Consider the following 24827-nt stretch of genomic DNA (forward strand, 5'->3'; position numbering starts at 1 on the left):
GAGAGGGGTGTGCAGGAGATGCTGTCGGTGGCCCGAAAAATTGCGGGCCACTTTCGTCATTCTTCCACTGCGTGCCCGAAGACTGGAGCAATCAGTTGAAATCAGAGCACTACATTTTGGCCACCGTGCTCGATCCTAGGTTTAAAGCCTATGTTGTATCTCTCTTTCCAGCATACACAAGTGTGCAGAGGTGCAAAGACTTGCTGGTTAGTAAATTGTCAACTCAAGCGGAACGTGACCCGTCAACAGCTCCCGCCACTGGGGCTGCAAGGAAAAGGATAACATTTCCTAGCCCACCCGCTGGCGGTGATGCAGGGAAGTCAGGAGCGAAAGCTGACATCTGGTCTGGACTGAAAGACCTGCCAACAATTACTGACATGTCTACTGTCACTGCATATGATTCTGTCATTATTGAAAGAATGGTGGAGGATTATATGAGTGACAGCATCCAAGTAGGCATGTCAGACAGTCCGTACGTATACTGGCAGGAAAAAGAGGCAATTTGGAGGCCCTTGCACACACTGGCTTTATTTTACCTAAGTTAACCCCCCCCCCCTTCCCCCTCCAGTGTGTACTCCGAAAGAGTGTTTAGTGCAGCCGGTAACCTTGTCAGTGATCGGCATAGGAGGTTACTTCCACAAAATGTGGAGAAGATGCTGTTCATCATAATTAATTATAAAGTCTTCCGGGAAGACCTTTACCAGCAATTGCCTCCAGAACGTACACAGGAACCTGTGATGGTGGATTCCAGTGGGGACGAAGTAATACTCAGTGAGGAGGATGTACACTGTGAAAGGGGTGAGGAATCGGAGGATGATGATGAGGTGGACATCTTGCCTCTTTAGAGCCAGTTTGTACAAGGAGAGATTGCTTCTTTTTTGGTGGGGGCCCAAGCAAACCAGTCATTTCAGCCACAGTCGTGTGGCAGACCCTGTCGCTGAAATTATTGGTTTGTTAAAGTGTGCATGTCCTGTTTATACAACATAAGGGTGGGTGGGAGGGCCCAAGGACAACTCCATCTTGCACCTCTTTTTCTTCTTTGCATCATGTGCTGTTTGGGGACTAGTTTTTCTTTGTGCCATCCTGTCTGTAACTGCAGTGCCACTCCTAGATGGGCCACGTGTTTGTGCCGCACACTTGTGTCGCTTAGCTTGGCTATCGAGCTACCTAATTGCACCTCTTTTTCTTCTTTGCATCATGTGCTGTTTGGGTCCTTTTTTTTTTATATCTGCCACTGCAGTGCCACGCCTAGATGTGCCTAATTGTTTGTGTCGCTTGGCTTAGGGTGTGTACACACGGTGAGATCCCTGCTATGTTCGATTTTGACTATGCGATTTCCCTTGAACTCCCCCAGAGCCCATATAGCACAGATAGGACAGATTTTGACTATCTGTGCTTGAGATTTTATCTATGTACGATTTTGACTAAGTGCCAATTTTGACTATACTTTATACTAGATAGTACACTAGATAGTCAAGATTGACTTGCCTGCACAGTCTATCTAGCCTTACGATACCGACCCCACGGGAGCGCGCATTGGGATCGAATATGTATCGCAAGCTGCCTAGCACCATGAGATATGCACTAACTTTTCATAAGATTTTGACTATATAGTCAAAATCTTACAGATTTATCTCACCGTGTGTACACACCCTTAGTCATAAAACTACCTCATTGTAATTATTTTTCTTCTTTGCATTATGTGCTGTTTGGGGACTAGTTTTTAAATAGTGCCTTCTTGTCTGCAACTGCAGTGCCACTCCTAGATGGGCCAGGTGTTTGTGCCGCACACTTGTGTCGCTCAGCTTAGTCATACAGCCACCTCGGTGTAACTTTTAGGCCTTAAAACAATATTGTGAGGTGTGAGGTGTAGACTGGAAATGAGTGGAAATGATTGTTATTGAGGTTAATAATACTGTAGGAGCAAAATGACCCCCAAATTCTGTGATTTTAGCTGTTTTTATGTTTTTTTACAAAAATCATCCAGAACCAAAACCAAAACCAAAACACGAAAGGGTGGTTTTGGCAAAACCAAGCCAAAACCAAAACACGAAAATGGAATTATAACCAAAACACGAAAAGTGCCAGCCGCACATCTCTATTTATGATACAGTTATATGTACAGTATAGTATGTATGCTGCATAGAGATGAGCAGTTCCATTTTATTGCAAACCAAACACACCCGAACTTCAGGATTCTAAGTAGAACCGAGGCCCTGATAACTTTTGGGAATCGGATTGGACCATGGGGGTAATTCAGACCTGATCGCTGCTGTGGGTTTTCGCACAGCAGGCGGTCAGGTCCAAACTGCGCATGCGCATGCACCGCAATGCACAGGCCCATCGCACTGGTACAAAGCGGTTCACCGCTCAATGCTGCATTTGTGCGACGGATCCGTTCGCATGTGGCGATCGCAAGGAAATTGACAGGAAGAAGGCGTTTGTGTCAACTGACCGTTTTCAGGGAGTGTCTGGAAAAACGCAGGCGTGTCCATGCGTTTGCAGGGAGGGTTCCTGATGCCAATTCTGGTCCCGGACAGGCTGAAGTGATTGCAGTGATTGAGTAAGTCCTGGGCTGCGCAGAAACTGCATAAAATCTGTTTGTACAGCTCTGCTACACATGCGTTCACACACTTGCACAGCTAAAATACACTCCCCCTGTAGGCGTTGGCTATCTGGTCACAGCAGTGCAAAAATCACTTGCTAGCGATCAGGTCTGTATTACTCTCCAAGTCTTGAGGTCTTCCTTCGAGTTCAGAACTCGGATTTAAAAAAAACGATTCTCGAGTTTTGGATTGCATTTAAGCCCCTTCCTCGTGATTTCAGGTGCAATTTCATCTGCGTTTTCGCTGCTGTGCGAAAACGCACAGCAGTGATCAGGTCTGAATTACCCCCTTATTTTTTTCATACTTGTAGTTCTGAAATATACCCAGCTAGACATAAGTGGGTATTGCATGGTGCTCCATATTGCTGTGGTGGCCTCTTAAGTTCAGGGTGACAGCATTCTGTGCAAGTCACCGACTCGGGATCTAACAAAAGAGTGCCAGACCATCATATTTCCTGCTTCATGTTTGACAGTGTCACAGGGCTTTATTCGCTAAGCATCAGCTTCAATGTGTTTAAGCCTAAAATGTAAAAGGTCTATGCTTTGAATAGCAAATATAGTTTTGCTATTAAAAGCATTGCCTCTTTAAATTTTGGGCTTAAGCATGCTGCGAAGTGGTGGTTTTTACAAGCTGCCACTTTGCATATAAACCCCAAACACAGAGTAACCATCCATTTGCCTACTCAACGGTGTACAAAATCCCTGCATGACAAACCAAAGATTTCATATCTCAATTAATTGGTCCATAAGCCCAGTCAAGCCTCTTTTTCAGTGCTGCAAAACAGCTGCAAGGCTTTATTCCTGTTCCCTGTAAATGGCTTTTTCAAAATATGTCTGAAATACACATTTTTGAATTTTTCAAACCTAAATTTTATCGCTTAACTCTGGGTGATTGCAGGTTATTCACGTGACTTGCATTGCTTACATTTCAATAAAAAATGGAATAATGGGGTTTCACTGTGACATTCCCCAGGGAGAAGAGAAGGGGTTGCAGGCAGTGCTTCCTAGCATCCTCCTGGTGGGCAAGGTCCTCCTCTGCATACTGGCAGTAACTATCCAGTTCCTCGTCTCGGAGATCAGTGAAGGTAAAAAGGTAGGCAGACCCTGGTTGGCCAATAGATGGGGGGATCTCTGCATTTTCTGCTTCTTATTTAACCATCTGTTCATTGACCTCTTGGGCCAATAACAATATCTCTTGGTACACCAGTGTTTTTACTGACTTCCAGGCTGGCATTGAGCTCAAACATTCCCAAGGCATTTGAGGAAGGCATCCGTTAGCTTCACCATCTGCTCCCACTTATCTGCCCACCATTCAGTTTGGATATCTTCCCAAGCGGCCTCAAAGGACTCCGAAGGGCTGAGATCCACTCTACCTCATATGGCCAGAAACATTCAGGATGCTGGAGGCATAAGAAGTCTCCTCCATCCACTTTTGTAGGATCTTTGTGGTGCCCTCTTTGCTTGGAGCCATCTTGTCATGGGGCTAGTACCCATCAGCAATAGACTTGTTTCACAGCTAGGCCCCTGGCAATGTGGCTCGCAGACTGGTACTGCTGATTGTGCAGATGACATCTACTCTAGCCAGTACCTCTGCACCTCGCTTGTGCCTATTCCAATCCACTTCAGCAGGCATTCTGGTGTGATTCTTGCATCCATTCTTGCATTTGGGCTTGTAACTTGAGTGACCCCACTGCTTGCCACTAAATGTGAAGATATGTTGTTGCAGATCACTTGGGCACAGTGGTAGATGAAAACCTATTGTGGTTTATTGGACAGAATGGGTAATAAATAGCACACTTCAGTTATACAATCCAACATGACAGTTCCCCAAAATAAATCCTTGGCAGGGTATCACCTTTTGGCCTAGGGTCAGTGATTCACCTCTCCAGCCCTCACAATAGCCCCCCTTTATCACAGAGGTACATAAGAAATAAAAGTGCAGCTGCTTAAAGAAGGAGTACTTTTATTAAAATTAGAGAAGAATATACAGTACAGGGAACAACGTGAACTTTACAAAGTTAAAAGTCTCAGAAAAATTACACAACGTGGAAATTCACCATTGAGATGCAGCTTAAGCGGGATAAGTTGTGGAAAGTCACAATTGAGACAGGAGCAAACCCACACGCAGTTGAAGTGGATAGAGCCATCGGGACGTTAGGCTTGGCAGTGGAACAACACGTCTACTTCATTATCAGCAGGAAAGTGTCAGCAAAAGACACGTGGGCAGCTCTGCAAATGGCGTATGTGGACAAAGGTCTGATGAGAAGAATAAACTTGAGGCGTATGCTGTACAGGATAAAGTTAAGTGCCTGTAAGGACATGAACGATTATACTGATAAAATACTGTCAATAGCTCAGCAGTTGGCATCTGTGGGGGCAGAGGTGGACAACAAGGAAGTAACGGTGGCGAAGTTATAAAATATGACACCAGAATTCGATTTCCTGGTAGTAGCTTTGGATTCTAACGAAACCAAGCTGACAACAGAAATTGTAAGAGCCAAGCTGCTGCAGTTCCAAGAATGTATTCCTGTCGAGATACATGCTGAGGGTTCTGCCTTATCCACAAAAGGTACTAAGTCCAGAAAGCTCAAGCTCAAGTGCTTTATATGTCAGAAGGTGAAATTAAAAGTCTTGAGATCCGACAATGGCGAAGAGTATGAAAAGTTTTAGCACAGGTCCTGAAAAAAAAATGGCACACAGCATCAACTAACAATTGCTTACACGCCAGAACAAAATGGTGTGAGGGAGCGTGAAAATCGTACAATTGTTGAGAGAGCACAGACTATGTTGAGTGACGCAGGCCTGGAGAAAAGCTTTTGGTGTAAGCAGTGTCTACAACAGTATATCTTAAAAACCGTGCACCAACAGTAGCCATAAAAGGTTTTAGCACAGGTCCAAGAAAAAGCCAACAGTCAATCATCTCCGTGTCTTCGGCTGTAAGGCTTATGCACATATACCCAGTGGCGGATCCAGGGGGGGGGCACTCGGGCCCGTGCCCCCCCTGTCATTTGTGGCAGTATCCGCATCCACACTGATTAGCTGCCACCAGCTTCTGCGCTGCCCGCTGTAGTGTACAGTATATTAGTAGCGCTGCGCCCGGCTCCTTCCCCGCCGGAGGCAGCGCTGCTAATATAGATCACAGGCAGAGCTGTCTTAACAGCAGTGTAGGCCCCTGGGCACAGCAATGCACTGGGGCCCCTACCCACCCATCAGCGGTAGGGGTGGGGAGTGCTATCAGCGGCAGCTTTGAGGTCCTGTGGGTGGTAGGGGATATTCTATCTTCCGCTCAGCATGTAGGACCTGGAGAAATAATTTCTGCTAATTACTCCTTTACTGCACAGACGGGGCGGGAGGGAGAACGCAAAACTGAAGAAGGGGACATTGTGCTGAATGAAGGGGCCCTGGTACATGACTTTCAGGGTGATAGGCAGGGCCGGTGCAAGGTTTCACTGCATCCTAGGCAAAGCTTCAACATAGCGCCCCCTAACCTGCAAACCCCCACCATCACAACCTCTCAGAGGGAAGATGCAGGTGGCCACTAGGTGGGCTGGGGTGAATTGCATCATTATACATATACAGAGAGAAGGAACAACACTTTTAAAGTGAAAAAGTATATTGTAAACAAAGTCACAATATGTTGTGACTTTGTTTAGCAGCAGTCAGTGCGGTGTAAATGGAGGAGGCCGCATAGATTCCCTTCACTTTTTTGCTAGATTAATTCAGTGGTGCCCTCCAGGGGCCGGCGCCCCTAGGCAACCGCCTAAAGCTGCCTAATGGTAGAGCCGGCCCTGGTGGTAGGGGATGTTTAATACGTAGGGGAGGTGTGGATAGTGGAGTGGGCTTAATATTCATCATTTTCTGGTGGGAGGGCTGTGTACACTGACTTCCGGGTACAGGAGAGACGGCTGTTGCTGCTGCTGCTTAGCACAGCAAGTGAAGTCTCTTCCTTCGTCCCTCCCACCCCTCGAGCAAGTGCTGCTTATATTGTAGGTACAGTATGTGCTGCTAATTACTACTTAATTCAGTAAAACAACATTAAGAAATACTTTTCTTGTGTTTGGAAATTCTGGACTTTCTCTCTGTGACTTTTTAGATAAACTACTAGTGCAGAGATTTTGTAAAAAAACAAACCCCAAAACTGCATATACATTTATGTAATGTCCCCTGTAAATTGAATACATAAGATTGTGTGTAAATATTCTTCTGCTATGGTATAAAACTATATGTATATTTGGAGTATTACTGTCTGGTGTAATGTGACTAATGAACGCTACCATGCGGTGTAATGTAACTAATGGACGCTAATGTGCGGTGTAATGTGACTGCAGACGCTACCATGCGGTGTAATGTAACTGGCGGACGTTACCGTGCAGTGTAATGTAACTGGCGGATGCTACCGTGCGGTGTAATGTAACTGGCGGATGCTACCGTGCGGTGTATCGAAACTGGTGGATGCTACCGTGCTGTTTAATGTAACTGGCGGATGCTACCGTGCGGTGTAATGTAACTTGCGGATGCTACCGTGTGGTGTAATGTGACTGGCGGATGCTACCGTGCGGTGTAATGTAACTGGCGGATGCTACCGTGCGGTGTAATGTGACTGGTGGACGCTACCGTGCGGTGTAATGTGACTGGTGGACGCTACTGTACGGTGTAATGTGACTGGAGGATGCTACCGTGTGGTGTAATGTGACTGGTGGACGCTACCGTGCTGTGTAATGTGACTGTGCAGTGTAATGTGGCTAACGGAGGGGGGCAATTCTTTTTCTGGCAGAGGGCACCAAAATGTCTAGTTGCCGCTCTGGCAGTGGCGTAACTAGCAGTGTGTGAATTATGGGAGGGGGAGGGGGGAGAGGCAGCATTCATTTCAAAACATGACAAGGGGGGGAGGGCGCCGTTGCGGTTACTTGCACACAGCGCTAAAAAGTCTACTTACGGCACTGATTTGTGGCCCCCCCGTCCCCCCCGCTTGTGTCACTGAGACACGCTGCCGCCGGACTGAGCGGCAGCGTGTCTCAGTGACACAAGCGGGGGGGACGGGGGGGCCACAAATCAGTGCCGTAAGTAGACTTTTTAGCGCTGTGTGCAAGTAACCGCAACGGCGCCCTCCCCCCCTTGTCATGTTTTGAAATGAATGCTGCCTCTCCCCCCTCCCCCTCCCATAATTCACACACTGCTAGTTACGCCACTGCCAGAGCGGCAACTAGACATTTTGGTGCCCTCTGCCAGAAAAAGAATTGCCCCCCTCCGTTAGCCACATTACACTGCACAGTCACATTACACAGCACGGTAGCGTCCACCAGTCACATTACACCACACGGTAGCATCCTCCAGTCACATTACACCGTACAGTAGCGTCCACCAGTCACATTACACCGCACGGTAGCGTCCACCAGTCACATTACACCGCACGGTAGCATCCGCCAGTTACATTACACCGCACGGTAGCATCCGCCAGTCACATTACACCACACGGTAGCATCCGCAAGTTACATTACACCGCACGGTAGCATCCGCCAGTTACATTAAACAGCTGTCAGGAGGAGCGCGCGGCTATCTGGCGGCGTGTTGCGGACTTCAAACCAATCGCCGGTTCGTGAGCCAATCAGAGCTCGCGGACCGGCCGCCAATCAGGAGCCGCCAGTCTGCGAGCTCTGATTGGCTCATGAACCGGCGGCTAGTTTGAAGTCCTACACGCCGCCGCCACCGGCGTCAGACATAGCCGCGCTCTCCTCCTGACACCCTCAGAGCCGGGCAGATAAGCAGCAGCTGCAGCGGTAACCAGCTGCAGCACTGCTGTGGGGGCATTTGTATACCTGCTGTGGGGGCATTTGTATACCTGGCACTGTGAGGGCAATTGTATACCTGGCACTGTGGGGGCAATTGTTTACCTGGCACTGTGGAGGCAATTGTTTACCTGGCACTGTGGGGGCATTTGTATACCTGACACTGTGGGGGCATTTTTGGATCTGGCACTGTAGGGGCATTTTTGGATCTGGCACTGTGTGGGCAATTGTGGATCTGGCACTGTGGGTGCAATTGTGGATCTGGCACTGTGGGGGCAATTGTGGATCTTGCACTGTGGGTGCAATTGTGGATTTGGCACTGCACTATTGGGGGCATATGTCTGTGTATCACGTCTCATTTTAATTGGCCACACTCACTAAATGACTGCGGGCATTACTACAGGCAACATTACTACTGGGGGCAATACGGGCATTGCATAAGGGGCACCACTACTATGGGGTCTATATAAGGGGCACTACCAGTACAGTGGACATTGCATAATGAGCGCTACAACTGTGGGCATTGTATAAGGAGCGCTACCTCACATGCACCGAAGCCGCACGCAAATGTACTTCCCCTTCCATGGTGCCCCCCCCTATCATTTTCTTCTGGATCCGCCCCTGCATATACCTTAAGTGAAAAGACGGAAATTAGATCCAAAGTCAGTGGAATGTATTATGCTATGGTACTGTGAAGAGAACAAAGGATACAGTCTTTGGGACTTTACAAACAAACGTCTTCTAAAGTCAATACATATGGTGTTCCATGAGACAGCACCAATCACTGGAACAAGAATCAAAGCAACAATATGTATTGCTGGATGTACAGGCAGCGGGAAGCGTGTCTGAACCTGAAAGAGTTAATGCGGACACCCAATCAGGAAACAGAAGTTCATGATGAGCAATAAAGGTGTTCCATCCAAAAGATACAGTGAGGAATATGCAAATATAGCTTACTGTGAACCCCAAAATATACAGGAAGTAAAATCAAGTAGTGACTGGAAAGAATGGAAGTCAGCAATAGGTACAGAGCTGTCAGCTCTGGATGATAACAGTACATGGACTGTAGTTGACAGGCCGACTAACCATAAGACAATCAAGAACAAGTGGGTCTTTTGCAGAAAGCTGAATGCAGATGGGACTATTGCTCATTATAAATCCCGCCTTGTTGCTAAAGGATACACACAAAAATTTGGGATCTACTACGGAGAGATCTTTTCACCTGTCGAAATGTACAGCACCTTAAGGTTAGTCATTGCCATTGCTACACTTCATGATTTATTGTTATACTAGTTAGACTTTGATTCTGCATTCCTAAATGGAGAGTTAATTGAGGAGATTTATATGGAACCACCTGAACATTATGACGAGAATATGTTCCAAGAGGGAAAAGCTTGCCTCTTAAAGAAATCTTTGTACGGCCTAAAGCAAAGTGGTTATTGATGGTATGTAAAGCTGGATGCTGTGCTGCTAGAGATGAACTTTGGGGGTAATTCAGATCTGATCGCTCGCTAGCATTTTTTTCAGCACTGTGATCAGGTCAGAATTGCGCATGCGTATGCACTGCAATGCACAGGCGCGTCGCACAGGTACAAAGTGGATCGTTGCTGTGCAATGGGTTTTACAAAGAATATATTCGCACAACCGATCGCAAGGAGGTTGACAGGAAGAAGGCGTTTGTGGGTGGCAACAGACCGTTTTCAGGGAGTGGTTGGAAAAACGCAGGCGTGTCCAAGCGTTTGCAGGGCGGGTGTCTGACGTCAATTCCGGCCCCGGACAGGGTGAAGTGATCGCAGTGGCTGAGTAAGTCCTGGGCAACTGAGAAACTGCACAAAGTGTTTTTGTACCGTTCGGCTGCACATGTGATCGCACACTTGCACAGCTAAAATACACTCCCGATGGGCGGCGACTGATCAGATCTGAATGACCGCTTTTGTTATGTCAAAGATTGATCACTACTTATATCACAAAACTATAGAAGAAAAGTGGTTCATTATAGTTGTGTATGTATATGATCTATTGCTAGCAGGTCAAGAATAGCACATTACTGATGTAAAACAGCAGCTGAAAGAAAGATTTAAGCTAAAGGATTTAGGACCTGCAAATCATTTGTTAGGCATGAGAATTGTACAAAACCTGAAAGATGGGACTGTTGCAATTGGTCAACAGACATATACTGTATTGAAGCAATACTTTGCAAGTATGGAATGTGTGATGCAAAACCAGTGAGCACTCCTATTGACAAAAGCATAAAGATGGTAAAGGCCATGTCATTAACCAGCCAGGAGGAGATAAAGGAAATGAGATTGGTTCCATATCAAAATGCTGTTGGTAGCTTAATGTATGCAAGTATTGGGACTCACCTGACATCACACATGCAGTGAGCAGGGCAAGCCAGTTTTTCAATTAACCCTGGGAGGCGACACTGGATTGCAGTCAAAAGAATCTTAAAGTACAAGTTCATTAAAGTTGGTGTTTACAAAGTCAAAAGGTACGACTTTGGAAGTTTTCTGTGATGCAGAATGGGGATCAGATGAAGATGACCGTCGTTCCTATACTGGATACTTTTTTGTTTTGGCAGACGCTGCCGTCAGCTGGGCGAGCAGAAAGTAACCCACTGTTGCCCTATCCACCACTGAGGCGGAGTACATGGCACTTACAGAAACTGCAAAAGAAGCTTTATGGATGAAGGAGACTTGGGGGGTCATTCCGACCTGATCTCTCGCTGCAGTTTCTCGCAGCACAGCGATCGGGTTAAAACTGTGCATGCGCCGGCATGGCAGATGTCATTGCCTAGTGATCACCTCTGAGGCAGAGGCAGTCGCTGGGCGGGAGGGGGCTGGACGGCGGTGTTAAGCCGCCGTTTAGGGGGACACGGTCCGGCTGTTTAGGGGGGCAGTCCGCGGCGGCTGTGTGATGTCACACTCAGCCGCTGCGGGCCAGGGAGTGATGAGTAGCTCCCGGCCAGCACGCTAAAGCTGCACTGGTCTGGAGCTACTCTTGAAGTGCAAAGGCATCGCCGCTGTGCGATGCCTTTGCACTTCTGTGGGGGGGGGGGACTAGTCTGCGGGGTGGACTAGCCCTGTGCTGGGCGTCCCCCCTCCTGTCAGTGTGAATGATTGTAGCTGTGCTAAATTTAGCACAGCTACGATCAACTCGGAATGACCCCCTTTATGTGAGCTTAGCCTTCTTTACCACGGTGAGACTATCAACATTGCGTGTGATAACAAGGGAGAAATTGATTTGTCTTCCAGCACCAAGCATTATGGACGATCCAAACACATTGCCATTAGACATCACTTTATCAGTGAGCTAGTGGAAAACAAGTCTGTCAATGTGGATTACATAGCAAGCGAGAGCAATGCTGCTGATATGTTGACAAAGGGACTGTCATCACACTTGCTGAATATGTTCATGACAAAATGTGGACTGGAATACTTTTGAGAAATTTTGATTTGTTTTACTGTTTGCTTACCATGCTTTATTAATGTGTTTTTCGGTTACAGGAAAACTTTATTGAGAAATGTTTTGATAAAGTGTTATGCAAATGTATGTAACCGGAGACAGCCTTGAGCAAGAAGGGGTGTGTGGGGGGGGGGGGAGGTGTTAGCCAGTGGATCATTCTGTGGTCTTTCTCCTTTCCCAGCACTAGAGGCAGCTTCCCTGCTCTAGTGTTTTTCCTCCTAGTGTCAGCTCAGTGCAGCAGGAGGTGCTTAATGCACAGTCTAAGAGAGTTCTTCCTGGAAGAGACAACTGCACTGGCATGCAGCTTCTACTCTCCTCAGTGTGTGGTCTTGTATACCCTGCAGCCGTACCCTGTGTGTACTGAGACGCTGTGTTACCACTGTACTGCTCACATGTATACTGTTAGTTCCTGCAGAACATCTTCTATATATTTCTAGCTGTTATCTCTGTTGTCTGAATAAACCAATCATCCTGGTTAAGTGTCATTGTGTGTACTAACATCCCTATCCAACACCGCAACACTCTGGCAACATACAAAACTAGGGCTAGATCACCTACAGTGTAACAGATAACATAACATAACACAATTGCATATATTACCAATATTAAGGCTGGTTCAAACACAGTATGGAGATGCAGAGGCTTAGAGAGACATGTGGGAGCCCCCAATAATGAATGGGGTGTGGCCTAAAAAGGGGGGTGTCCATGCCCCCTAAATATAAAACAATGTACAAACGGATAGGTTTGCAGAGATGAGAAATTAGATACAATCATCGTGTTCCACTACTGTTCCAGCATTCCATGGAATGCCATTTCACAATAAATTTACAAATTAGCATTTTGCTGGATTTGTAATTATGAATGGAGCTGGGACAACAATAGATGATTCATTCTGATGTGTTCTCTTTGGTGGGTTAGGACAGGAAGCACCTAATAAAGGCCAAATTGTGGACTGAGGTAAACAGTGGTGGTCATTCAGGTGCAGTCGGATTTGAAGCAGCAGTGATAGTGCTGTATGTAAATCAATGACAGTCTATGGGGTTTATTTACTAAGCCTTGGATGGAGGTTCACGGAGATAAAGTACCAGCCAATCACCTCTTAACTGCCATGTCACAGGCTGGGTTTGAAAAATGACAGGAGTTGATTGGCTGCTACTTTATCTCCGTACATTTTTTATCTACATCCAAGGCTTAGTAAATAGACCCCTATGTCACTACATGTATCAGTAAATCCAGAGTATGTCAAACAATGAAAGGCTGTTGCCAGCCTGCATCCTATGTCACAGGACACATTTGCGCACGTGTAGAACTGGTAACACGCATGCGCAAAGTACCGAAATTCAGGACTTTGCGCCTATTGTCTCAGGTGCAACCATACCTGAATGACCCCCAGTATGCAGAGTTTACAGATCTCTAGTACAGAATTATTATTTTTTTATCACTTTGGGAACATGCCCAGCACTCCCAGAGATGTTGGACTGCCTACCCCAGGCTCTCCTCGCAGTGTGAACAGATGGTGTGCACATGTGCTCGGCAGGGGCGCATTGAGGGGTAAATTTACTAAGATGGGAGTTCTATTTAAGATGGGATGTTGCCCATAGCAACCTATCAGATTCCAGGTATTATCTTCTAGAAGGTGCTAGATAAATGAGAAGTAGAATCTGATTGGTTGCTATGGGCTACATTCCATCTTAAATAGAACTCCCATCTTAGTAAATTTACCCCCTAGAGAGGAGGAGGCCCGTGTGCAGGCACCGACCGGGCCCCCTCCTCTTTTGCCAGCAGCTCTGAAGCTCTGGGCACTAAGGCACTAGGCAACCCTAATGCGCATACCCAGGTCTCTGGGAAAATGCGCCCATTTTCACAGTGATTTCCTTACTGCGTATGCGCAAAACACTGGGAAAATGGCACCGCACCATTTTCCTGCTAATTTCTGCAGCGGGTAAGAATTTCTGGAGGGTAAGAATTTTAAAAAATGGGTGCAGATTGTGCGGTAAGGGCCCCCCTGGAACCCAGGGGGCCAATTTGCATCGCACACACTGCACCCATTATAAATACGCCAGTGGCGCTTGCCACTTATTCACCAGCTACTCTGTCCCGCTGCTAGGCACAGGTGGCACAAAACCCCTGAAAAGTTGAACTTTCCTGCTACATTTAAATATAATAGACATGGGGGGTCATTCCGAGTTGATCGCTCGTTGCCGATTTTCGCAACGGAGCGATTAAGGCTAAAATGCGCATGCGCTAAGTATTTTAACACAAAACTTAGATTTACTCACTTCCGAACAAAGAATTTTCATCGTTGAAGTGATCGGAGTGTGATTGGCAGGAAGTGGGTGTTTCTGGGCGGAAACTGGCCATTTTCTGGGAGTGTGCGGAAAAACGCAGGCGTGTCAGGGAAAAATGCGGGAGTGTCTGGAGAAACGGGGGAGTGGCTGGCCGAACGCAGGGCGTGTTTGTGACGTCAAACCAGGAACGAAACGGCCTGAGCTGATCGCAATCTGTGAGTAGGTCTGGAGCTACTCAGAAACTGCTAAGAATTTTCTATTCGCAATTCTGCTAATCTTTCGTTCGCAATTCTGCTAAGATACACTCCCAGAGGGCGGCGGCCTAGCGTGTGCAATGCTGCTAAAATATGCTAGCGAGCGAACAACTCGGAATGACCCCCATAGTCACATTCATCATGTATCATAGGATATTATGACATTTTAAGTAATCTGCATTGATAAAATATATTGCAATATTTTTTACAAAAACTTGAAAAAAAAATGAAATATACTGTGCAGTAAACATCTATTTTTTAGTTTGAAGAAAACCTTACTTACGAATTTGGAAATTTGTCAGGTGTTATTAAATGTGAGTGTGGCACTTTGGAGTTCCAGGCTTGACATCTTTTACCTGAAACTGTCATGTAAGTTGAACCCCTGTAAGTAACACCATTTCCCTCATAACAGTCTGAGACCACATCTAGTGTGGTGGGTGCGGCCGTAACTGAAACAAAAAGAAATCCTTCTTCACACACTTGTACAACATTTTACTTTGTCAATAAGAAAAACATTATGTCCAGCACATACTGAATGGGATAAACATTTTCAACATATGAAAATATATATTATCCTTCTTCGTGGATGGAGAAAAGAAGGAGCAGAAAGAGTAAACTCAGATTCAGGAAACCTACTTGCTATATTAGGGGGGCAAAGTGAATGAAGGAGTTATCAAGTGTGAACAACTCCTAAAACATGATATATGTGTGGTACCCCGGAAAGTGGTTTGTGTGCCCCTTTAAGATCACTTACAGGTTCACAGCAGCCGGAGGAAGCACTGGCACAGCAAGAGTTAAGCGAGGACCCTGGTCCGACCACGTGGCCTGAGAGGGGAAAGCTGATTGGGCAGGGCAGTTTGAAAAGAGAGGAGCCTTGTGGGAAGAAGGAGGAGGAGCAGAGTGAAGACAGGAGGTTCTGGACGCATGCTGAGCGAGGAGCAGAGCAGGAGCTGAGAACGATGTTGTAGCGTGGGATGGAAGGAGAATATTGGTGTACGGGGGGGTGTTGGTGTGCAGGTACTATGGTGAGCTACATCTCCCCGCAGCCCTTGCACCTCCCTGCTGCCTTCGGGACTCCTAGAAGCCCCCTACCCAGTCGGAATATGGAGGGGAGCTCACCGGGAGCCCAGGAGACCACTGGAGAGCACCTGAGTATTTTTTATTTATTTATTGTTTTACGCGCCTTACGGTTTTCAGCTCTAAAATCTCTGCAACCACTGTGGTATAGCACATAGACAGATAAAAGATAGACTGTCATTAGGTAGACACCGTATGGTCAACAGTCAAAAGTCAGACAGGGTCATAAGTCAGGCACAAAAAATATTTTTGTTTTGTTTTTTTTGTGTGTTTTTAAAAAAATTTAGCCCAAATTTGGTGAAATTCGTCCCCTCGCGGGCTCGCTCCACTCACCACGCTTCGGGCTTGGTGTCTCGCTCCGCTCCACTTTGTTCGCCACAACTTTACTAAAAGGTAATAGTTTGTGACATGGATAGTAAAATGAGGCAAAAGTTGTAACAAACACAGAGAAACAAAAAATATTTTTATTTGTCTGACTTATGACCCTGTCTGACTTTTGACTGTCTGACTTTTGTCCCTGTCTGACTTTTGACTTTCGACCATATGGGGGTATATTTACTAAGAATCGTATTTGTGTCGATTTGGTGGGAGTTTCATCTCGATTTTTATCAGTCGTGTTTTTTTGCAACTTTTGGAATTTATTTCATGTAATTTACTAAGATGCCGAGTTCTCTTCTTTCGTATGTTCCGATGTCGATGTGATTCGTATTGTCGGGCAGTGTTTTATGGGAGTGATTAGTAAAACACTGCCGGACATAACACAATGAAGTCCGGCCGGATCAGTGAGATCCGTGCAGGGCTTTATTGTGTACATTCTACTTAAGTGCTGTGGATTCTACTTGTCCAGTAGAATCTACAAATTACCTGTAAAAATAAAATTATACTTTAAACCAGGGGTGTCAAACTCGCGGCCCTCCAGCTGTTGTGAAACTACACATCCCAGCATGCCTTGCCATCTATTTTGTATTAGGGACGGCTGCAACTGTGGCAGGGCATGCTGGAATGTGTAGTTCCAAAACAGCTGGAGGGCCACGAGTTTGACACCCCTGCTTTAAACCAATCGAGTGAAGATCTGTCCTCTTCTTTCTCGACGTAATCCAGGGACTTGTTAAAAAAAAAACCCTGAAAAAACCGAGCCACGCTACTAAAGGGGTTTAGACATGGAACCCCTTTTCCCGAATGGCGGAACGCCCCGTGACTTCTGTCAGTGAAGGTCCCGCCAGCCAATCAGGGAGCGCCATGTCACGGCGCTCTCCTGATTGGCTGTGGGCTCCTGCCCTGTCAATCAGGAGGAGTGCACTGGTTAGAATGTAGCTTAGCGCAGCCAGAGCCGGATTAAGGGGGGGGCCCGGGGGATACGTACCCTGGGCCCCCATTTCCAAAAGGGCCCCCTGCCACACCGCAGATCGGATCTCCCTTCCGATCCGATCTGCGGTGCTGTGCTCCCCGGCTCCCATCCTCACTGCAGCAGTTGCCGCACAGACAGGACAGCTGAGCTGAGCGACGGCTCAGCTGTCCAATAATGTATGAATGAAACAGCCTGCGTGCCCCAGTGGCGCACCCAGGGGGGGGTTTCTGAGCACCCAGAAACCCCCCTCCACTAAATTTTTTTTTTTTTTAGCTGCATGAGTATTATTAATGGCTGTCTAGCATCCTCTGCAGCCTTCTGTCTTCCTGGTGGCACTTGTAAGTGCAATAAAAGTTGACTTTATTTTAATTATAGCACATATATATCCATATGCATACATATATACACATGTATATACATATATACATATAAACACACACACACACACACACACACACACACACATATGATAGATATATATATATATATATACATGTATATATATGTGTACTGCACATATATATATATATGCATGTTTAATATGCTATGTATATGTGTATATGTATGTGTGTGTGTATGTGTATATATATATATATGTGTGTAGATATATGTACAGTGTATATATATATATATATATATATATACACACACACAGACACACTAGTTTTACGGACCCAGCATATACTGGGTCACCTCAGTCCCCACCCCCGTGATTGGCTCCGCCCAGTTCTGGAAAAAAAAAACCATGCAAATCCTGCGTTTTCCACTGCGCCCAGCCAATGACTGAGCGGCAGGCTGCTTCATTCATACTTTATTGGACAGCTGAGCCGTCACTCAGCTCAGCTGTCCTGTCTGTTGCGGCCACTGCTGCAGAGGGGACAGGAGTGCAGGGCAGGAGGTACTTGTTCCCTTCAAGATTACATAACATTAACATGAAGACCGGTGACAGGTGATGGTGGGGGCGCGCGGAAGAGAACTTCTCTACTGGCCACTTCTCCACTCTTCTTCACTCTCCAGCTGGTAAAGGATTGGTTCAGTCTCTGAAACTGTGACTGAATACTGTCTGGAATGTTAATGGAATATATGTAATGGATATACAGTAGCTGTATAAAGAAAGGGAATTTATTGCTATTAAAAATATTGTGTATTTAGTCAATGGAACAATTATGTGTCCAATGATATAGGAGTATTGTGCGTATTATATATCCCAATCACCTTCTCACAGTGGGGGATAAGACCAGTGGCGCTGAGAGGTGTGTGTGGGGTGGGGGGAGGGTGTACTAATTACTTGCCCAGCCAATGACTGAGCGGCAGGCTGGCCGCTGCTGCAGTGGGGACGGGAGAGCAGGGCAGGAGGTCCACCATGTGCTGCTTGGGGAGGCAAGTATATATATATATATATATATATATATTCTGCCTTCTCTATTAGGGGCCCCACTCTCTTAAGTGCCCCGGGCCCCCCATGGTCTTAATCCGGCTCTGAGCGCAGCTCCATTGTAACCAATGATGGGAACTTTGCGGTCTGCGGTAGACCGCAAAGTTAATTGGGGTCATTCTTGTGGGTGACCCAATTAACTTCGCAGTCTACCACAGACCGCAAAGTTCCCATGAATTTTGTACAGGTATTAGGGACAGAAGGGGTGGAAGAAGAAGACAGGGTCAGTCAGGGAATGCAGGGCTTCAAAAAGGGGGTAAGCTACAAGTGAAAGTAATTAAAATAGATAATTGACAAGTGCTGACAACAGCGCCCACCATCCTGCAGCACTATGTGTAGTGGCACACTCCGCACACACCTAGTTATGGTCCTGTCTATTAATTTCTAAAATAGCAAACATTACTGAATGTTTTCAGAAAGATCATATGCTAGAATATACCCGAGAAAAGAGATTATACAAAATGATGACAAATTAATGCATTTACCAGGAGATGGTGCATGACAACTGGGTATTTCACAATATTCCCATCGCTTTGTTATGTCTGTGGTATAACACCAAGGCATTGTCTCCCCATCTGGGTTTCTGCAGTAATTGTTCTCCAGATTCCTGAAAGAGAAATGGTTAGGTTTTAGACCACACCTTAAAATAATGTACCTATACAGTAGAATATACATCAGATCAGAGATCGGTTTGCACTCTGGTAGTTGACGACATACTGACGTATCTCAGGCTACTCAACCAAGATGGTACCCGAGTGCCTAAGTGTGATAGTCCCATGGTAGACTCTAAAGTAGGGTTGCAAATTATGGCCCGCGGGCCTGATCCTGCCCTGCCTGGTGCCTCCCACCAGTGCGTAATGACAAGTAACCCTACCAGCTGCTTGTCATTGCACCACCATAGCTCCAAGCAGCTGCCGCCGGTAAGGAAAGCCTGGTCACGGGTGCAGTCGGCTAGAATTACGTTGTGACCTCAAGCGCTGGACGGTGTTGGAGGCAGAGCCAAGGCCAGAGTGTGGATGCAGACTGCGGGAAAATTAAATGCGTGAGCACTGCTGTGATAATTGAATCTGTTACTGGAAAAGAGTGCCTAAGGTACTGCATCTGTGTCCATGATTGGCTGCCGGGTGGCAACAAGACCTGCCTGGTGAGGGGGGCAGGGGTGGACAGTATGGGGGTGGGGAGGGAGCTGGCAACTGTTCCAATGGAGGGAGGGAAGGAAACAGCAACTGTGCCCAGGCAGAGGGAGGGAGGGGAACTGGTAACTGTGCCCAGGGGGAAGGGGGGCTGGTAACTGTACCAATGAAGGGACGGAGGGGAAATAGCAACTGTGCCCAGGGAGAGGGACGGAGGGGAACTGGTAACTATGCCCATGGGGAAGGTAAGTGTGGGGGGGGGGGGGGGGCGCGCTGGTAACTCTGTGTCCAGGGAGGGGAGTTTGTAACTGTGCCCAGGGAGTGAGGGAGGGGACCAGCTAATATTATTGATAACACTATTGCACTGAATGCTGTTTTTGTTTTCAGCACTGTTTTATTAATTAATTAATTAATTAATTAATTACTGGCCTTTAGTGGTTTCTGTATCTTGATAAAGGCTCTTCTGGGTTTGTTTGTCTGTTTTTTGACATTTGTATTTATTTTTGCATGTCCCCATTACAAAAATGTGAATGATTAATTATCATATATATATTGTGTGTATATATATATATACTAGGTGCTTCATCGCGCCCTACGGGCGCTCTTCACACCGTCGGAAGGGGCTACGCCCCTTTAACCCCTGCACGCCTTTCTGGGGTTCAATATATGGAGTATTCCCTGCATTCCTAGTTTTGTTAGTGTTTGAATATTGCACAATGAAAGGCCTTCCGATGGTGAAGGGGGCGTAGTCCCTTGCAACAGGAAGGGGTTTGGGGAGTGGGGACCGCGGATGGGGGAGGGGGTATGAAGGCGCTGTGGGTGGGGTAGGAGCAGGGGTGTCGCAGGTGGGGGATGGAAGCTGCAGGGCTGTTGCGGATGGAGGAGGGGTTCCGAAGGCGCTGCAGATGGGGAAGGGGTGGGTGCGGGTGTGCAGTGGATGGGGGAGGTGTGCAGGGGGCGCGGTGGGTGGGGGAGGGGTGGATGCGGGGGTAACGTGGGTGGGGGAGTGGCGGGTGCGGTGCTGTTGCGAATGGTGTAGGCGATGCGGATTGGGAAGGGCCTGCTGCGTGGGTGGGGTAGGGGATCCAAAGGTGCAGCGGGCGGGGGAGAGCCAGATGCGGGGTGTGGCGGATGGGGGAGGGGGTCTGGAGGTGATGTAGGTGGTGGAGGGGCGGGTGGCATAGGGGGTCTGGAGGCGCCGCGGGTGGGTACCGGGGGAGGGGGCCGGGGGGGGTGTTGTGTGTGGGGGAGGGGCAGGTGGGGGAGGGGCAGATGCTGGGCTGGATGGGGGAGGGGTTCCAGAGGTACTGCGGGTGGGAAATGGTGTGGCGGGTGGGTAGGAGGTGTGGAGGCGTTGCGGGTGGGAGAGGGGGGGGTGCAGTGAATGGGGTTAGGGGTCCGGAGGAGGGAGGGTCCGTGTGTGTTGAGGTGTGGGGTCCGTAGGCGCTGTGGGTGGGGGTGCCACGGGTGGTGGAGGGACAGGTGTGTGGATTTGCGGTGGATGGGGGAGGGGGTCTGGAGGTGCTGCAGGTGGTGGAGGTGGTCCGGGAGTGTGGGAGAGGTGAGATGCTGTGGGTGGGGGAGAGGCGGGTGAGGGGCTGTTGCGGATGAGGGAGGGGTTCCGGAGGCGCTGCAGGGTGGAAGGGTGCAGGTGTTGCGGGTGAGGTAGGGGGCCTGGAGGCGCTGCGGGTGGGGGTGCGGTGGATGGGGAGGGGCTGCAGGTGGTGGAGGAGCGGGTGGTGTAGGAGGTCCGGAGGTGCAGTGGGTGGTGGAGGGGTGGGTGCTGAGGGTGGGGTAGTGGGTCCGAAGGTGTTGCGGTTGCTGGAGAGGTGGGGGTGTAGGGGATGGGTCAGTGGGTGCAGCGGATGGGGGAGGGGTGAGTGCGGGGGTTCAGCGGATGGGGAGGGGGTCAGGGGATGCGGGAGGGGTGGGGGTGCTGTGGGTGGGGGAGGCGGGGGAGGGGCTGTTGCGGATGGGGGAGGGGTTCCGAAGGCGCTGCTGGTGGAGAAGGGTGCAGGTGTTGCGGGTGAGGTAGGGGGCCTGGAGGCGCTGCGGGTGGGGGAGGGAGGGAGGGGGGTGAGGGTGCGGTGGATCGGGAGGGGCTGTAGGTGGTGGAGGAGCAGGTGGTGTAGGGGGTCCGCAGGTGGAGTGGTTGGTGGTGGGGTGAGTGCTGCGGGTGGGGTAGTGGGACCGAAAGTGTTGCGGTTGCTGGAGGGGTGGGGGTGCAGGGGATGGGTCCGGGGGTGCAGCGGATGGGGGAGGGGCTGCTGCAGATGGGGGAGGGGTTTGGAAGACACTGCGGGTGGGGTAGGGGGTCCGAAGGCGCAGTGGGTGGGGGTGCCACGGGTGGTGGAGGGGCAGGTGCGGGGGTTTGCGGGGGATGGGGAGGGGTCCAGGGGCGCTGCAGGTGGTGGAGGGGCAGATATCAGTGCACATAGTCTCTGTGGTAGTTAGTGAGGGTTGGTGATGGTGTAAGAGGGGTGAAGGCCAGTACACAGACAGGCAGTTAGAGAGCAGGATGAGGGTGACAGGGCATAGTGACGGGGAGTACTTAGCAGATATAGGGGTGGGCTACAGGTGTGATGTCACAGTGTGTGTACCTTTGCTCTCATGTGTGAGGTATGTGAGGTATATGTGAGGTATGTGTGAGGTAAGGATGTGCGGGTCGTGGTGGCCACTAACCTCCAGGCTGCTGCTGTGAGATGGTGACTGCAGAGGGTGGGAGCTCAGACCCAGCAGCAATGGGTCGTGGTCAGCATTCCTTCCTGGCCCCGTTCCGCCGCACACTGTCCGCCCCGTCTGACGGGCGTCATTCCTCCATCCTGCATGGCAGCGTCAGCTGCTGTGATGGCGGAGCATAGGTAAGCGTCCGGAGCCCTGTGGGCGGGCAGGCATGGTGTTTCCCTGGAGAGGTGCGGCGCGCGTCCTTAGGTTGCAGACGGAGGGAGCTCCGGCCCAGCAGCAATGTTGATTAGTGCGTGTCCCGTCCTGGCGCTGTCTCGCTGCACATGCTTCGCACCGCTTGCCGCTGAGCATGGCAGCCCTTGTGTGTATGCTGCAGATGCTGATCTAGCAGTGCCTGAGCTAGCGCCCTCTCCCTGGGGTGTGGGTGTCAGGCGGCAGGTATGGTGTGTAGGTGGGAGAGGAGCTGCGGGCGGCGACTCGCTGCCTGCAAGTACCCTCCATATCAGCGCTGTTCCCCTCCCTGCAGATAGTGTCAGTGGCCGTGGTGTACTTTTGCTACTGGTGGCCAGGGCCGGTGCTAGGGTGTTCGGCGCCCCCCTGCAAACTATGAATTTTGCGGCCTCCCATATTCCTTTGTTGTGCATCGGGAAAAGTGGTGTGGTCTCACAACTAAGGGGCATGGCCACACAATAGTACCCCCATTTAAAATTACGCCACAATGTAGCACAATCTTATACGTAATGCCCCACCCGTAGTAGTAGCGTCCTTATACGTAATGCCCCACCCGTAGTAGTAGCGTCCATATACGTAATGCCCCCCCAATAGTAGTAGTGTCCTTATACATAATGCCCCCCCAGTAGTAGTAGCAGTTATATGTAATGCTCCCCAACAGTAATAGTAGCGTCCTTATACATAATGCCCCCCCAGTAGTAGTAGCATCCTTATACATAATGCCCCCCCAGTAGTAGTAGCGTCCTTATACATAATGCCCCCCCAATAGTAGTAGTGTCCTTATACATAATGCCCCCCCAGTAGTAGTAGCAGTTATATGTAATGCCCCACAACAGTAATAGTAGCATCCTTATACGTAATGCCCCACCCGTAGTAGTAGCGTCCTTATACGTAATGCCCCCCAGTAGTAGTAGCAGTTATATGTAATGCCTCCCAACAGTAATAGTAGCGTCCATATACGTAATGCCACCCCTGTAGTAGTAGCATCCTTATACATAATGTGCCCCCAGTAGTAGTACCGTCCTTATACATAATGCCCCCCCAGTAGTAGTAGCATCCTTACATGTAATGCCCTCCCAGTAGTAGCGTCCTTATATGTAATGCCCCCCAGTATTAGTAGCCTCCTTATACGTAATGCCCCCCTATAGTAGTAGCGTCCTTATACGTAATGCCCCCATAGTAGTAGCGTCCTTATACGTAATGCCCCCCTATAGTAGTAGCGTCCTTATACGTAATGCCCCCCCTATAGTAGTAGCGTCCTTATACGTAATGCCCCCCCCTATAGTAGTAGCGTCCTTATACGTAATGCCCCCCCTATAGTAGTAGCGTCCTTATACGTAATGCCCCCCCTATAGTAGTAGCGTCCTTATATGTAATTCCCCCCCTATAGTAGTAGCGTCCTTATACGTAATGCCCCTCCTATAGTAGTAGCGTCCTTATACGTAATGCCCCCCCTATATTAGTAGCGTCCTTGCATGTAATGGCCCCCCCAGCAGTGGCGTCCATAAAGTGCGCACACACAGGCATACCTCACACACACACAATTCACACATACATACAAACACACCCCCCCACCATATATACACACACACACACACACCCCACTATATATACACACACACACACACACACACACACACACACACACACCCCCACTATATACACACACGCACACACATTTCTCTCTCACCCTCCACTTACCAAGTCTGGCTGGCCGTCACTGCAATGCTGATTCCACCACTGTTCAGCTGTCTGGTCCCGTGTAGCTCCGCCCCTCTATTCCGTGTAGCTCCTCCCCTTTGTGACACCGTAGCTTCGCCCCCTTTTCGGGACCCGCACTGCACAGCACACAGCCCGCTGTCACAGGTGATTGGGGGGGAGGGGGGAGGACAGGCACAGCAGCCGGCAGCTAGTGGCCATCCTCACCTCCTATACTGTAAGGTAGGGTCTTGCACCTGACTGCTGCTGGCGCTGGGTATGGGGTAGCTCCCTGCAGCAGATGCAGTTGACTCCGCCCAGCTCTGTGACTCCGCCCAGCGTTACGGGCACAGAGTCACAGACTAAGGCAAATATATAGGAGATATATATATATATATATATACATATACAAACCAGTAAAAATTACAGTGGCACTCCAGGATTTAGTAAATTGAATAATGGTTTTATTGTGAAAAAACTATCACATAGAGCCAACGTTTCGGGGGCCCGTAGACCCTTTGTCATGGTGTGCATGAAACAAAGAGAAAACGGAGGGCACCCAGGTTTAAAGAACTTACAGCGAGTGCCGAGCACAACTACATACCTCCCAACATGTCCCTCTCCAGGAGGGACACAATGTTCTGCTTCTGGACTTTTCTCTTAATTTAAGATTGCTGGCACCTGTGTTGAACAGGTTAATGGATAAGAAAGGTGTTTCAGAACAGGTGATAGCAATCATAAATTAAGAGAAAAGTCCAGGAACAGAGCATTGTGTCCCTCCTGGAGAGGGTCATGTTGGGAGGTATGATATATATATATACA

The 24827-nt window shown here is 48.6% G+C and overlaps 1 protein-coding gene across 1 annotated transcript in view; it reads right to left on the bottom strand.

Moving 5' to 3' along the window:
* Window positions 1-24827, bottom strand: part of PLG (plasminogen) — a 189630-nt gene that overhangs the window by 60411 nt on the left and 104392 nt on the right. Inside the window, exons 9-10 of the mRNA XM_063917521.1 lie at window positions 18744-18865; window positions 14682-14847 (exon numbers count right to left, since the gene is read on the bottom strand). Coding sequence (XP_063773591.1) covers window positions 14682-14847; window positions 18744-18865 — 288 coding nt within the window. The remainder of the gene's footprint in view (window positions 1-14681; window positions 14848-18743; window positions 18866-24827) is intronic.

This window comes from Pseudophryne corroboree, chromosome 4 (assembly GCF_028390025.1).
Source record: "Pseudophryne corroboree isolate aPseCor3 chromosome 4, aPseCor3.hap2, whole genome shotgun sequence".
Taxonomy (NCBI): domain Eukaryota; kingdom Metazoa; phylum Chordata; class Amphibia; order Anura; family Myobatrachidae; genus Pseudophryne; species Pseudophryne corroboree.